The 16,656-nt window shown below is 44.8% G+C and overlaps 1 protein-coding gene across 5 annotated transcripts in view; it reads left to right on the top strand.

Moving 5' to 3' along the window:
* Positions 1–616: 616 nt before the first annotated feature.
* Positions 617–16,656, top strand: part of LOC110503416 (GMP synthase [glutamine-hydrolyzing]) — a 34,227-nt gene continuing 18,187 nt past the window's right edge. For 3 of the 5 annotated variants that reach the window (XM_036961366.1, XM_036961367.1, XM_036961370.1), the window contains exons 1-8: positions 617–857; positions 3,456–3,631; positions 6,633–6,747; positions 9,191–9,288; positions 11,652–11,755; positions 15,026–15,219; positions 15,527–15,692; positions 16,462–16,613. In XM_036961366.1, the coding sequence (XP_036817261.1) occupies positions 831–857; positions 3,456–3,631; positions 6,633–6,747; positions 9,191–9,288; positions 11,652–11,755; positions 15,026–15,219; positions 15,527–15,692; positions 16,462–16,613 (1,032 nt within the window). In that variant the 5' untranslated portion in view covers positions 617–830. The remainder of the gene's footprint in view (positions 858–3,455; positions 3,632–6,632; positions 6,748–9,190; positions 9,289–11,651; positions 11,756–15,025; positions 15,220–15,526; positions 15,693–16,461; positions 16,614–16,656) is intronic. The other 2 variants (XM_036961365.1, XM_036961368.1) reach the window with 1 other exon arrangement.

The raw sequence follows: 16,656 nt of genomic DNA, 5'->3' as shown, positions 1-16,656 counted from the left end.
GCCTCTTGGAGGCTGGATCTGATTCTTCCCAGCTACTACTTTACCCCACTGACAAAAGGAGAGTAGTAGCCTAGGCTGCAAAATCCACCCTGACAACTAAAACACACTAAGAGAATGGATACATCTCTTGCTATTTCTTTGTCATTTATTTGAGAGTGGCTGTTCTTCTAAATGGTTTTAAACCACATTAAACCACAGATGCTATGGCTGATATATGAAGGTGCTGAGGTGTTGGGGCCCTGGAGGAACACAGAAGGTGCTATTTCTGTTCAAGTTCATGGCAGGTCAACATCATGGTAAGGGGCGTTATGGGACGCCCCGACTATGATTTAGGCCTAGTATCCTAGGATAACATAAATCCTTCAATTACATTGCGGACTAAACTCCACTCCATGGTGAAGGAGTTCATCATTCAGTTAGTTCACCATGGAGTGGAGTTTAGTCCGCTATGTAATTACATAGCCGAACTAAATTATTCACGTGATATAGACAATTAGACATAGGGCAAATTCTTCCGCTTGTAAACTGCTGAAGCTTTTCCATAATAAACTTTTTCATTGAATTATCCAGGAGTAATTCGTCCGTAGAAGCCCAAATTCCCACGCAGACAGTCATTAGTACTCACTACTCTCCGAGAAGGGAGGGAGCAGTCACATGCATTGAGTGAAGTAGTTGAACAGCCACCCTAGTGAGTATTGTAGTAGGGAAGTACTCGTTAGCGCACATTGTCGTCAGCGGTCGGCGCACCAACTCCGCGAGCATCCACTAGTCTCTGTTGCGTACGGGATCCGGAAGACCGAGGAGGAGAGTTCATTCCGCTACAGTCATCCATGGCTCTGTGCAACGGAGAAACCAAGGTCAGTCAAACAACGGCCTGTGTGCCGCCATGGGAGCAACATAGCCCGTTTCTTGTTCAATGTTTTGGCTGCGGTACATGGGCGCTGGGAGAGTCCCCGGTTAGCTACGGCCTGTGTCGTGTTTTCAGCAAACTTACGGCGTGCGTGCTCCCCCAGCCTGGGATGCCTGTCCCCTCGTCTTTTAAACGTATGTTTTTGGAGTTTAAAAATAAAATAAACATCCAGCATACAGTGAATGGAACTTTTATGCCACTGTTGCATCTTTCATTGTGTATATATTACTAGCTAGTCAGCTAGCAGAAGCCGCGTGGAATGTAGCCTAGCTGCTGCCGCACAGCTGGATATGTAGCTATCTGTTAGGTATAGTCCGATATATAGTTAACCCACACTAGCAGAATAACTAGCAGTTTCAGATGCTCGTGGACTTTACATCATGTTTAACCCTTATAGTTAGAGATTTCGTGTTACGACCAATGTACATTTGTTGGGTAATTTTAACATAAATAATCGGGTTGACAGCTAACGCTAGATGGCTAACTATGACTTGTTAGTTAGCTAGCGCCCGGTCTCCGGTCTGTCCACCCACCACACAGTTGTGCCAACTGCAACATAGGCCAACCATCGTATTATTTTCATATCCACAAGTACTCCATTTTACTTTCCCAGGAAAACAGGCCCAGTGAGACAACTCGGCATCGAAGCGGTTTTATATGACATGTTTTGGTGTTTTTATGGTGTCACTTGCAGTGTTTGATACACGAGCCTGTTGTTTTTCATTGACGGAAGCACGTAGTGTCAGAAACCACGTGGGGACCCGCTGCTCTCTTATTTCACAATTTACTTGAGTGGTGCATTTAATGTTTTGCCCATATCTAATGCCCCAATGTAATGCATGAGAAATGTACAGTTTTGATGATAGGAATATTAAGTTTGTAAACCATAAGGATGCTAAGACAATCTCCCTTGGTAACATTGACTGATCACATCAATTTATCAATGGCTGCCTTCATCAATCATGCATAAGGGGCAGGCATATAAAATATATATATATATATATATATATACACACACTGCAGAACAACTTGTGTAGATCTATCTAGTGTAAAGTAACGTCCATTGGCTTGTGAATCCTGGCTGGAAATATCTATTGAGTCACTAGAAATCTAGTTTAAAGTATCCAAGTTTGGCATCCGCGACTTCACTGTACGGTCTAGCTGGCCCCTACTGGACCTGGTCAGTCCTCTAACTGGCCACTACTGGACCTGGTCAGTCCTCTAGCTGGCCACTACGGGACCTGCTCAGTCCTTTAGCTGGCCCCTACTGGACCTGGTACGTCCTCTAGCTGGCCCCTACTGTACCTTGTCAGTCCTCTAGCTGGCCCCTACTGTACCTGGTCAGTCCTCTAGCTGGCCCCTACTGTACCTGGTCAGTCCTCTAGCTGGCCACTACTGGACCTGGTCAGTCCTCTAGCTGGCCACTACGGGACCTGCTCAGTCCTTTAGCTGGCCCCTACTGGACCTGGTACGTCCTCTAGCTGGCCCCTACTGTACCTTGTCAGTCCTCTAGCTGGCCCCTACTGTACCTGGTCAGTCCTCTAGCTGGCCCCTACTGTACCTGGTCAGTCCTCTAGCTGGCCCCTACTGTACCTGGTCAGTCCTCTAGCTGGCCCCTACTGGACCTGGTCAGTCCTCTAGCTGGTCCCTACTGGACCTGGTAAGGCCTCTAGCTGGCCCCTGGTTAGGCCTCTAGCTGGCCCCTGGTTAGGCCTCTAGCTGGCCCCTGGTTAGGCCTCTAGCTGGCCCCTGGTTAGGCCTCTAGCTGGCCCCTGGTTAGGCCTCTAGCTGGCCCTTTGGTTAGGCCTCTAGCTGGCCCCTGGTTAGGCCTCTAGTTGGCCCCTGGTTAGGCCTCTAGCTGGCCCCTGGTTAGGCCTCTAGCTGGCCCTTTGGTTAGGCCTCTAGCTGGCCCTTTGGTTAGGCCTCTAGCTGGCCCTTTGGTTAGGCCTCTAGCTGGCCCTTTGGTTAGGCCTCTAGCTGGCCCTTTGGTTAGGCCTCTAGCTGGCCCTTTGGTTAGGCCTCTAGCTGGCCCCTGGTTAGGCCTCTAGCTGGCCCCTGGTTAGGCCTCTAGCTGGCCCCTGGTTAGGCCTCTAGCTGGCCCCTGGTTAGGCCTCTAGCTGGCCCCTGGTTAGGCCTCTAGCGTCTGTGTGACTCATGTGATCCTCATGAGGGACTGAATGAGTGTGTAACGTCTCGTTACGCGTCTCGTCTTCTCAGTACTGAGACTCGCATGTCTCAAATTGCGTTATGGCCTTAACGAATCTCGTTCCTGTGAGGTTGGTGAAGTGGCGGCCATTGACCATCGCAAATGTTTTGCCTGTCTTTGAACGAGTGCAAAGGTTTTGCAACGCTTTCCTTTGAACACCCCTTGATTCAACCACTGTTGGGGAATTTAGGCTGTTGTATCTTCATTCAAAACATCCCATGCGACCCTTGATGAGTCTATATGGTTGAAGGCTATTCCACACGTAGGCCTGTGTTGTTATCCTGATTGAGTGTTCCTACGTGGTCAGGACAGTGTGTTTTTTTTTCTTCTCTCCCCCAGCTGGACATCAGCAGCGTTGAGCCTCAGAATGGTTCATGTGAGGGGGCGGTGGTCATCCTGGATGCCGGGGCGCAGTACGGCAAGGTGATTGACAGGCGGATCAGAGAGCTGTTTGTCCGCTCAGAGATCCTCCCACTAGAGACGCCAGCCTTCGCCATCAGAGAACAAGGCTTCAGGTGAGACTGACAGCACACTTGCACCTGGGTGGCATTTACAAGTCAACAAACCTGGACTGAACGTTTTGAAATCAATAAGATAAATGCATATGGTGTGGAAGAGAGAGAACCTGTCAGAACAATAACACTAGTGTGATCATTTTTAAGATCTCCTCTTTCTGTCCATCGTCTGTGGAGGAACACAGCTGTCAGGACAGCCTGAGAGAGTCTGCAGTTCTATATAACAGGAGCACAGTGGTCAGGACAACCTGAGAGGGAGCCTGCAGTTCTATACAAAGTAAAACAGTTCTATATAAAGGAACACAGTGGTCAGGACAGCCTGAGAGGGAGCCTGCAGTTCTATACAAAAGGAACACAGTTCTATACAAAAGGAACACAGTTCTATATAAAGGAACTCAGTGGTCAGGACAACCTGAGAGGGAGCCTGCAGTTCTATATAAAGGAACTCAGTGGTCAGGACAGCCTGAGAGGGAGCCTGCAGTTCTATATAAAGGAACTCAGTGGTCAGGACAACCTGAGAGGGAGCCTGCAGTTCTATATAAAGGAACTCAGTGGTCAGGACAACCTGAGAGGGAGCCTGCAGTTCTATATAAAGGAACACAGTGGTCAGGACAGCCTGAGAGGGAGCCTGCAGTTCTATATAAAGGAACTCAGTGGTCAGGACAGCCTGAGAGGGAGCCTGCAGTTCTATATAAAGGAACACAGTGGTCAGGACAGCCTGAGAGGGAGCCAGCAGTTCTATATAAAGGAACTCAGTGGTCAGGACAGCCTGAGAGGGAGCCTGCAGTTCTATACAAAAGGAACACAGTTCTATATAAAGGAACACAGTGGTCAGGACAACCTGAGAGGGAGCCTGCAGTTCTATATAAAGGAACTCAGTGGTCAGGACAACCTGAGAGGGAGCCTGCAGTTCTATATAAAGGAACTCAGTGGTCAGGACAACCTGAGAGGGAGCCTGCAGTTCTATATAAAGGAACTCAGTGGTCAGGACAGCCTGAGAGGGAGCCTGCAGTTCTATATAAAGGAACTCAGTGGTCAGGACAGCCTGAGAGGGAGCCTGCAGTTCTATATAAAGGAACTCAGTGGTCAGGACAACCTGAGAGGGAGCCTGCAGTTCTATACAAAAGGAACACAGTTCTATATAAAGGAACTCAGTGGTCAGGACAACCTGAGAGGGAGCCTGCAGTTCTATACAAAAGGAACACAGTTCTATATAAAGGAACACAGTGGTCAGGACAACCTGAGAGGGAGTCTGCAGTTCTATATAAAGGAACTCAGTGGTCAGGACAACCTGAGAGGGAGCCTGCAGTTCTATATAAAGGAACTCAGTGGTCAGGACAACCTGAGAGGGAGCCTGCAGTTCTATATAAAGGAACTCAGTGGTCAGGACAACCTGAGAGGGAGCCTGCAGTTCTATATAAAGGAACTCAGTGGTCAGGACAACCTGAGGGAGCCTGCAGTTCTATATAAAGGAACTCAGTGGTCAGGACAACCTGAGAGGGAGCCTGCAGTTCTATATAAAGGAACTCAGTGGTCAGGACAGCCTGAGAGGGAGCCTGCAGTTCTATATAAAGGAACACAGTGGTCAGGACAACCTGAGAGGGAGCCTGCAGTTCTATATAAAGGAACTCAGTGGTCAGGACAACCTGAGAGGGAGCCTGCAGTTCTATATAAAAGGAACACAGTGGTCAGGACAACCTGAGAGGGAGCCTGCAGTTCTATATAAAGGAACTCAGTGGTCAGGACAGCCTGAGAGGGAGCCTGCAGTTCTATATAAAGGAACTCAGTGGTCAGGACAACCTGAGAGGGAGCCTGCAGTTCTATATAAAGGAACTCAGTGGTCAGGACAACCTGAGAGGGAGCCTGCAGTTCTATATAAAGGAACTCAGTGGTCAGGACAGCCTGAGGGAGCCTGCAGTTCTATACAAAAGGAACACAGTTCTATATAACAGGAGCACAGTGGTCAGGACAACCTGAGAGGGAGCCTGCAGTTCTATACAAAAGGAACACAGTTCTATATAAAGGAACACAGTGGTCAGGACAGCCTGAGGGAGCCTGCAGTTCTATATAAAGGAACACAGTGGTCAGGACAACCTGAGAGGGAGCCTGCAGTTCTATATAAAGGAACTCAGTGGTCAGGACAGCCTGAGGGAGCCTGCAGTTCTATACAAAAGTAAAACAGTTCTATATAAAGGAACTCAGTGGTCAGGACAACCTGAGAGGGAGCCTGCAGTTCTATATAAAGGAACTCAGTGGTCAGGACAGCCTGAGAGGGAGCCTGCAGTTCTATATAAAGGAACACAGTGGTCAGGACAACCTGAGAGGGAGCCTGCAGTTCTATATAAAGGAACTCAGTGGTCAGGACAGCCTGAGAGGGAGCCTGCAGTTCTATATAAAGGAACACAGTGGTCAGGACAGCCTGAGAGGGAGCCTGCAGTTCTATACAAAAGGAACAGAGACCAGTGACTAGACTAAGCAGGTTTTTGTAAGTATGTTACATGTTTCTATATATTTTGTCTGACATTGAAGGGAGGGAGTGTTCACACAGCATTCTACTGCTTAGGACAGGTCCCCATCTCTCTGCAGAGGAGTGAGACGGAGAGCTTTTTAGGAGACACTATTTTTCCATTACAGTTTGTGAGAAATCATCACTCCACCCCTACAGAATAGATACACCCACACATTTTTTAGATTGCTTCAGTTTAAACAGACAAATGTCTGAACTATGGGCAGACTCTTTAACAGTCTCTTGTTTGTGTGTATGTTATTTGTCCTGAAAATGACTACTCTTGAGTATGGTTGCATTTTAAATCCCATTTAGCAGAGGCTTTTATCCAAAGTGACGTAGTCATGAGTTCATACGGGTGGTCCCGGGAATCGAACCCACAACCCTGACGTTGCAAGCACCGTGCTCTACCAACTGAGCCATACAGAAATAGATTGTTTGTCTTTGAATATTTCTCCTCCCTCGTTCTTTACTCCTCCCCCTTTTTCTCTCCAGAGCCATCATCATCTCTGGCGGTCCTAACTCTGTGTATGCTGAGGATGCCCCCTGGTTTGACCCTGCCATATTCACCATTGGAAAGCCTGTCCTGGGTATCTGCTATGGAATGCAGGTAGGAGGGCCCTGAGAAATACACACACAGTGCCTTTGGAAAGTATTGAGACCCATTGACTTTTTCCACATTGTTAGGTTACAGGCTTATTCTAAATATTCAATATATAATATATTTAATATAATCTACGCAAAATACCTCAATTACAGCAAAAACTTTCATTTTTATTTTTTTAGAAATGTTTGCTAATTTATTTCAAATAAAATAAATGGAAATATCACATGTACATAAGTATTCAGACCCTTTACTCAGTACTTTGTTGAAGCACCTTTGTCAGTGATTACAGCCTCGAGTCTTCTTGGGTAGGACGCTATAAGCTTGGCACACCTGTATTTGGGGAGTTTCTCCCATTATTCTCTGCAGATCCTCTCAAGCTCTGTCAGGTTGGATGGGGAAGAGTTGCTGCACAGCTGTTTTCTGGTCTCTCCAGAGATGTTCGATCAAGGTCAAGTACGGGCTCTGGCTGGGCCACTCAAGGACATTCAGAGACTTGTCCCGAAGCCACTCCTGCATTGTCTTGGCTGTGTGCTTAGGGTCGTTGTCCTGTTGGCAGGTGAACCTTCACCCCAGTCTGAGGTCCTGAGAGCTCTGGAGCAGGATTTCATCAAGGATCTCTCTCTACTTTACTCTGTTCATCTTTCCCTCGATCCTGACTAGTCTCCCAATCCCTGCTGCTGAAAAACATCCCCACAGCATGATGCTGCTGCCACCACCATGCTTCACCGTGGAGATGGTGCCAGGTTTCCTCCAGACGTGACGCTTGGCATTCAGACCAAAGCGTTTCATTTTGGTTTCATCAGACCAGGGAATCTTATTTCTCATGGTCAGAGTTTTTAGGGGCCTTTTAGCAAACTCCAAGCAGGGTGTCATGTGCATTTTAGGAGTGGCTTCCGTCTGCCACTCTACCATAAAGGCCTGATTGGCGGAATGCTAAAGAGATGGTTGTCCTTCTGGAAGGTTCTCGCATCTCCACAGAGGAACTCTAGAGCTCTGTCAGAGAGACCATCGGGTTCTTGGTCACCTCCCTGACCAAGGCCCTTCTCCCCCAATTGCTCAGTTTGGCTGGGCAGCCAGCTATAGGAAGAGTCTTGGTGGTTCCAAACTTCTTCCATTTAAGAATGATGTGTTCTTGGGGATCTTCAATCCTGCAGACATTTTTTGGTACCCTTCCCCAGATCCGTGCCTCGACACAATCCTTTCTCTGAGCTTTACGGACAATTCCTTCGACCCCATGGCTTGGTTTTTGCTCTGACATGCACTGTCAACTGTGGGACCTTATATAGACAGCTGTGTGCCTTTCCAAATCATGTCCTATCAATTTAATTTACCACAGGTGTACGCCAATCAAGTTGTAGAAACATCTCAAGGATGATCAATAGAAACAGGATGCACCTGTGCTAAATGTTGAGTCTCATAGCAAAAGATCTGAATACTTGTGTAAATAAAGTATTTCTGTTTAATTAATAAATTAGCAACAAATCTTTAACCTGTTTTTGTTTTGTCATTATGGAGTATTGTGTGTAGATTGATCTTTGTCATTATGGGGTATTGTGTGTAGATTGATCTTTGTCATAATGGGGTATTGGGTGTAGATTGATCTTTGTCATTATGGGGTATTGTGTGTAGATTGATCTTTGTCATAATGGGGTATTGGGTGTAGATTGATCTTTGTCATTATGGGGTATTGGGTGTAGATTGATCTCTGTCATAATGGGGTATTGGGTGTAGATTGATCTTTGTCATTATGGGGTATTGTGTGTAGATTGATCTTTGTCATAATGGGGTATTGGGTGTAGATTGATCTTTGTCATAATGGGGTATTGGGTGTAGATTGATCTTTGTCATTATGGAGTATTGTGTGTAGATTGATCTTTGTCATAATGGGGTATTGTGTGTAGATTGATCTTTGTCATAATGGGGTATTGTGTGTAGATTGATCTTTGTCATTATGGAGTATTGTGTGTAGATTGATCTTTGTCATAATGGGGTATTGGGTGTAGATTGATCTTTGTCATAATGGGGTATTGGGTGTAGATTGATCTTTGTCATTATGGGGTATTGGGTGTAGATTGATCTCTGTCATAATGGGGTATTGGGTGTAGATTGATCTTTGTCATAATGGGGTATTGGGTGTAGATTGATGATCACTTTATTTTATTCAATCCAATAAGGCAACAAAATGTAGAACAAGTAATGGGGTCTGAATACTTTCGCGAAGGCACTGTACATGAAACCTTAGCCCAAAATCCCTTAGCCCAAAACTCCGGGTTCATGATTTCACCACCTACAGTCAATAACGGTGTGTCTAGACAGATCAATTGATAAAAAATCCCCACTAAGAATCGCTTATGATCACATACAAATTGAAATTACATCTTTCAATCAATCAATTTAAAAAAAATGCAGATTTTAAGAGTCTAATGATCAATTGTCCTCTCCCCAGATGATGAATAAGGTTTTTGGAGGGACAGTACACAGGAAGAGTGTGAGAGAGGATGGAGTGTTCAACATCGGACTGGACAACACCTGCTCTCTCTTCAGGTGGGTTAAGAAGAACTAAAGATTCTTTAGAGTAGGCAGCTCGAAAAGAGTTTCACCAGAACCACTCGGAGTCGAGAGGTGACAGGGTAGGCTATTTCAAGAACAAGTGTTTTTTTTTTTTTCCTCCATTGGTTTGTCCCAGAGCCCATGTGTTTGACGCCAACTGGACCAAAAATTCCAACAGTCACATCGTTTCCCTGGCCTTCACACAAACACTCCAAAATAAGAAAACCACAGTCCTCCCTCTCTCAGACATTACACACAGTTGGACACAAAGCACATTGAGTTCCAAAGGGCTTCTGAACAGCTTCTACCCCCAAGCTATAAGACTCCTGAACAGCTTCTACCCCCAAGCTATAAGACTCCTGAACAGCTTCTACCCCCAAGCTATAAGACTCCTGAACAGCTTCTACCCCCAAGCTATAAGACTCCTGAACAGCTTCTACCCCCAAGCTATAAGACTCCTGAACAGCTTCTACCCCCAAGCTATAAGACTCCTGAACAGCTTCTACCCCCAAGCTATAAGACTCCTGAACAGCTTCTACCCCCAAGCTATAAGACTCCTGAACAGCTTCTACCCCCAAGCTATAAGACTCCTGAACAGCTTCTACCCCCAAGCTATAAGACTCCTGAACAGCTTCTACCCCCAAGCTATAAGACTCCTGAACAGCTTCTACCCCCAAGCTATAAGACTCCTGAACAGCTTCTACCCCCGAAGCTATAAGACTCCTGAACAGCATATCAAAGGGCCACCTGAACCTTTAGCATTGACCCCCTGTTCAGGCTACTCTCTGTTTATTATCTATGCATAGTCACTTTACCTCTACCTACATGTACATGTTTGTTTGACTAACATTGACTCTGTACCGTAACACCCTGTATATAGCCTCCACATTGACTCTACCGTAACACCCTGTATATAGCCTCCACATTGACTCTGTACCGTAACACCCTGTATATAGCCTCCACATTGACTCTGTACCGTAACAACCTGTATATAGCCTCCACATTGACTCTGTACCATAATACCCTGTATATAGCCTCCACATTGACTCTGTACCGTAACACCCTGTATATAGTCTCCACATTGACTCTGTACCGTAACACCCTGTATATAGCCTCCACGTTGACTCTGTACCGTAACACCCTGTATATAGCCTCCACATTGACTCTGTACCGTAACACCCTGTATATAGCCTCCACATTGACTCTGTACCGTAACACCCTGTATATAGCCTCCACATTGACTCTGTACCGTAACACCCTGTATATAGCCTCCACATTGACTCTGTACCGTAACACCCTGTATATAGCCTCCACATTGACTCTGTACCGTAACACCCTGTATATAGCCTCCACATTGACTCTGTACCGTAACACCCTGTATATAGCCTCCACATTGACTCTGTACTGGTACCCCCTGTATATAGCCTCCACATGGACTCTGTACCGTAACACCCTGTATATAGCCTCCACATTGACTCTGTACCGTAATACCCTGTATATAGCCTCCACATTGACTCTGTACCGTAATACCCTGTATATAGCCTCCACATTGACTCTGTACCGTAACACCCTGTATATATCCTCCACATTGACTCTGTACCGTAACACCCTGTATATAGCCTCCACATTGACTCTGTACCGTAATACCCTGTATATAGCCTCCACATTGACTCTGTACCGTAATACCCTGTATATAGCCTCCACATTGACTCTGTACCGTAACACCCTGTATATATCCTCCACATTGACTCTGTACCGTAACACCCTGTATATAGCCTCCACATTGACTCTGTACCGTAACACCCTGTATATATCCTCCACATTGACTCTGTACCGTAACACCCTGTATATAGCCTCCACATTGACTCTGTACCGTAATACCCTGTATATAGCCTCCACATTGACTCTGTACCGTAACACCCTGTAAATAGCCTCCACATTGACTCTGTACCGTAACACCCTGTATATAGTCTCCACATTGACTCTGTACCGTAATACCCTGTATATAGCCTCCACATTGACTCTGTACCGTAACACCCTGTATATAGCCTCTACTGTAATTATTTTGTTGCTTTTACATTTTTTACTTCAGTTTATTTTATACAGTTTAGTTTACTTTCTTAACCAACAATGCAGTTAAGAGCTTTTAAGTAAGCATTTCACTGTGAGGTCTACTACACCTGTTGTATTCAGCATTTCACTGTAAGGTCTACTACACCTGTTGTATTCAGCATTTCACTGTGAGGTCTACTACACCTGTTGTACTAGGCATTTCCAGATATGGGTGGAATTGTTTCATTGTGTGGGTGTACTTCCTGTCTGACCTTTGACTCTGTCTGTGACCTGATTGTTGTCAGGGGCCTGCAGAAAGAGGAGCCGGTGCTGTTGACTCATGGGGACAGTGTGGACAAGGTGGCCGATGGCTTCAAGGTGGTGGCCCAGTCAGGGAGCATCATTGCAGGTATGCATTCTGGCAAAGGATCCTGGGCCTGGAGGAAAATTTAATTTAGACTAATTTAGTCTACCACCATACTTCTCTAATTTAGTCTACCACCATACTTCTCTAATTTAGTCTACCACCATTCTTCTCTAATTTAGTCTACCACCATACTTCTCTAATTTAGTCTACCACCATACTTCTCTAATTTAGTCTACCACCATACTTCCCTAATTTAGTCTACCACCATACTTCCCTAATTTAGTCTACCACCATACTTCTCTAATTTAGTCTACCACCATACGTCCCTAATTTATTCTACCACCATACTTCTCTAATTTAGTCTACCACCATACTTCCCTAATTTAGTCTACCACCATACGTCCCTAATTTAGTCTACCACCATACGTCCCTAATTTAGTCTACCACCATACTTCTCTAATTTAGTCTACCACCATTCTTCCCTAATTTAGTCTACCACCATACTTCCCTAATTTAGTCTACCACCATACTTCCCTAATTTAGTCTACCACCATACTTCTCTAATTTAGTCTACCACCATACTTCCCTAATTTAGTCTACCACCATACTTCCCTAATTTAGTCTACCACCATTCGTCCCTAATTTAGTCTACCACCATTCGTCCCTAATTTAGTCTACCACCATTCGTCCCTAATTTAGTCTACCACCATTCGTCCCTAATTTAGTCTACCACCATTCGTCCCTAATTTAGTCTACCACCATTCGTCCCTAATTTAGTCTACCACCATACCTCTCTAATTTAGTCTACCACCATACTTCTCTAATTTAGTCTACCACCATACTTCTCTAATTTAGTCTACCACCATTCGTCCCTAATTTAGTCTACCACCATTCGTCCCTAATTTAGTCTACCACCATACTTCCCTAATTTAGTCTACCACCATACTTCTCTAATTTAGTCTACCACCATACTTCTCTAATTTAGTCTACCACCATACTTCTCTAATTTAGTCTACCACCATTCGTCCCTAATTTAGTCTACCACCATACTTCTCTAATTTAGTCTACCACCATACTTCCCTAATTTAGTCTACCACCATACTTCTCTAATTTAGTCTACCACCATACTTCTCTAATTTAGTCTACCACCATACTTCTCTAATTTAGTCTACCACCATTCGTCCCTAATTTAGTCTACCACCATACTTCCCTAATTTAGTCTACCACCATACTTCCCTAATTTAGTCTACCACCATACTTCTCTAATTTAGTCTACCACCATACTTCTCTAATTTAGTCTACCACCATACTTCTCTAATTTAGTCTACCTCCATACTTCTCTAATTTTGTGTACCACCATACTTCTCTAATTTAGTCTACCACCATACTTCTCTAATTTAGTCTACCACCATACTTCCCTAATTTAGTCTACCTCCATACTTCCCTAATTTAGTCTACCACCATACTTCTCTAATTTAGTCTACCACCATACTTCCCTAATTTAGTCTACCACCATACTTCCCTAATTTAGTCTACCACCATACTTCCCTAATTTAGTCTACCACCATACTTCTCTAATTTAGTCTACCACCATTCGTCCCTAATTTAGTCTACCACCATTCGTCCCTAATTTAGTCTACCACCATACTTCCCTAATTTAGTCTACCACCATTCTTCCCTAATTTAGTCTACCACCATACTTCCCTAATTTAGTCTACCACCATTCGTCCCTAATTTAGTCTACCACCATTCGTCCCTAATTTAGTCTACCACCATTCGTCCCTAATTTAGTCTACCACCATTCTTCCCTAATTTAGTCTACCACCATACTTCCCTAATTTAGTCTACCACCATACATCCCTAATTTAGTCTACCACCATACATCCCTAATTTAGTCTACCACCATACTTCTCTAATTTAGTCTACCACCATACGTCCCTAATTTAGTCTACCTCCATACTTCCCTAATTTAGTCTACCACCATACTTCCCTAATTTAGTCTACCTCCATACTTCCCTAATTTAGTCTACCACCATACTTCTCTAATTTAGTCTACCACCATACTTCTCTAATTTAGTGTACCACCATACTGCCCTAATTTAGTCTACCACCATACTTCTCTAATTTAGTCTACCACCATACTTCCCTAATTTAGTCTACCTCCATACTTCCCTAATTTAGTCTACCACCATACTTCTCTAATTTAGTCTACCACCATACTTCTCTAATTTAGTCTACCACCATACTTCCCTAATTTAGTCTACCACCATACTTCTCTAATTTAGTCTACCTCCATACTCCCCTAATTTAGTCTACCACCATACTTCCCTAATTTAGTCTACCACCATACTTCCCTAATTTAGTCTACCACCATACTTCCCTAATTTAGTCTACCACCATACGTCCCTAATTTAGTCTACCACCATACTTCTCTAATTTAGTCTACCACCATACTTCCCTAATTTAGTCTACCACCATACTTCCCTAATTTAGTCTACCACCATACTTCTCTAATTTAGTCTACCACCATTCGTCCCTAATTTAGTCTACCACCATACTTCTCTAATTTAGTCTACCTCCATACTTCCCTAATTTAGTCTACCACCATACTTCTCTAATTTAGTCTACCACCATTCGTCCCTAATTTAGTCTACCACCATACTTCTCTAATTTAGTCTACCACCATACTCCCCTAATTTAGTCTACCTCCATTCTCCCCTAATTTAGTCTACCTCCATACTTCCCTAATTTAGTCTACCACCATACTCCCCTAATTTAGTCTACCACCATACTCCCCTAATTTAGTCTACCTCCATACTCCCCTAATTTAGTCTACCACCATACTCCCCTAATTTAGTCTACCACCATACTCACCTAATTTAGTCTACCACCATACTCCCCTAATTTAGTCTACCTCCATACTCCCCTAATTTAGTCTACCTCCATACTCCCCTAATTTAGTCTACCACCATACTCCCCTAATTTAGTCTACCACCATACTCCCCTAATTTAGTCTACCTCCATACTCCCCTAATTTAGTCTACCTCCATACTTCCCTAATTTAGTCTACCACCATTCGTCCCTAATTTAGTCTACCACCATACTTCCCTAATTTAGTCTACCACCATTCGTCCCTAATTTAGTGTACCACCATACTTCCCTAATTTCAGTAAATTCCACAATATGATCATGAAGATCTTTGGCCCTCAATGCTCTTCTTTCCTCCCCACCTCTTCTTCCCCTTGTCTTTGACCGTTCCAAACCCTTCCACTGCCCCCCCCCCCTCCCCCCGCTCCCTTTGTTCTCTGACAGGTATTGCCAACGAGCAGAAGAAACTGTACGGGACCCAGTTTCACCCGGAAGTGGACCTGACAGAGCGGGGCACAGAGATATTACGTAACTTCCTTTTTGAAATCGCCGGCTGCACTTCCAACTTCACCGTCCAGAACCGCCAGCAGTCCTGCATCACAGAGATCCAGGAGAAAGTTGGCAAGTCCAAAGTACTGGTGAGGAATCTGCAGTACAGTTAGATGCAGTATGTGGGTACAGTATATGCGCCATAGTATAGAACATAGAGACCCTGGGAGGGGGAGGGCGTAGTACATTCATCTGAGCTATTAAACACTAAACTAGACTGTGATATTGAACTGTGTTCTCTGCTGAAACGATGTGATCGACTCTCTGCTCCCAGAAAGTGGGTTGTCCCTCCAGAGAGAAGATGATAATGGAAGGGGGAGAGAAACAGGGACACTGTGTGTTGGAAGTCATTCTAGTTCTGTTGATTGACATGTCTGGTCCAAATGTTGTCCCCAGGTTCTGCTGAGTGGAGGGGTGGACTCCACCGTGTGCACGGCCCTGCTGAACAAAGCTCTGAACAAGGAGCAGGTGATCGCGGTGCACATCGACAATGGCTTCATGAGGAAACGAGAGAGTCAGAGCGTTGAGGAGGCCCTCACCAAACTGGGCATCAACCTCAAAGGTGAGAGGTCAATCCAAATGAGGCATTAACCTCAAAGGTGAGTGAGAGGTCAATCCAAACTGGGCATCAACCTCAAAGGTGAGAGGTCAAGCCAAGCTGGTGTCCTTCACATGTCCAGAATGGACTCAAATGTAGCATTGTGGAATGTAGTGTGTGTGTGTATGTATGTATATGTATGTGTGTGTGTGTATATATATATATATATATTTTATGAGTGTGATTTTTATATATATATATATATATATATATATATATATATATATCATAAAAGAATATAGAGATTTCAAATGTTATATTAGTGGCTATGTGTTGTAAGTTGGATTTACAATGCTGGTGTTCCACTGGTTGCCCTTTTGTCATGGCAACGGGGCCACACATCTTACTGCTGTGACGGCACACTGCTGGTGTTCCACGTGTGGCCCGTTGCCATGACAAAAGGGCAACCAGTGGAACACCAGCATTGTAAAGTCACAGCAGTAAGATGTGTGGCCCGTTGCCATGACAAAAGGGCAACCAATCTTACTGCTGTGACTTTACAATGCTCGTGTTCCACTGGTTGCCCTTTTGTCATGGCAACGGGCCACACATCTTACTGCTGTGACTTTACAATGCTGGTGTTCCACTGGTTGCCCTTTTGTCATGGCAACGGGCCACACGTCTTACTGCTGTGACGGCGCACTGCTGTGTTTCGCCTAACAGATATGGGACTTTAACAACGTTTTGATCTGGTTTTAAATTCTCTGTGTGTCTGTGTGATCTCCCTCTCTAGTGGTGAACGCAGCGCACACTTTCTATAACGGTACGACAACCCTGCCCATCTCAGACGAAGACCGGACGCCACGGAAACGCATCAGCAAGACCCTCAACATGACCACCAACCCTGAGGAGAAGAGGAAGATCATCGGAGACACCTTTGTCAAGGTACTGCCTTGTCTGTTATCTGTTGAAGGTTAGAGGATTCTAA

Source organism: Oncorhynchus mykiss, chromosome 24, assembly GCF_013265735.2.
Source record: "Oncorhynchus mykiss isolate Arlee chromosome 24, USDA_OmykA_1.1, whole genome shotgun sequence".
NCBI classification, from domain to species: Eukaryota; Metazoa; Chordata; class Actinopteri; order Salmoniformes; family Salmonidae; genus Oncorhynchus; species Oncorhynchus mykiss.
This window is presented reverse-complemented; position numbering and strand designations above follow the sequence as displayed.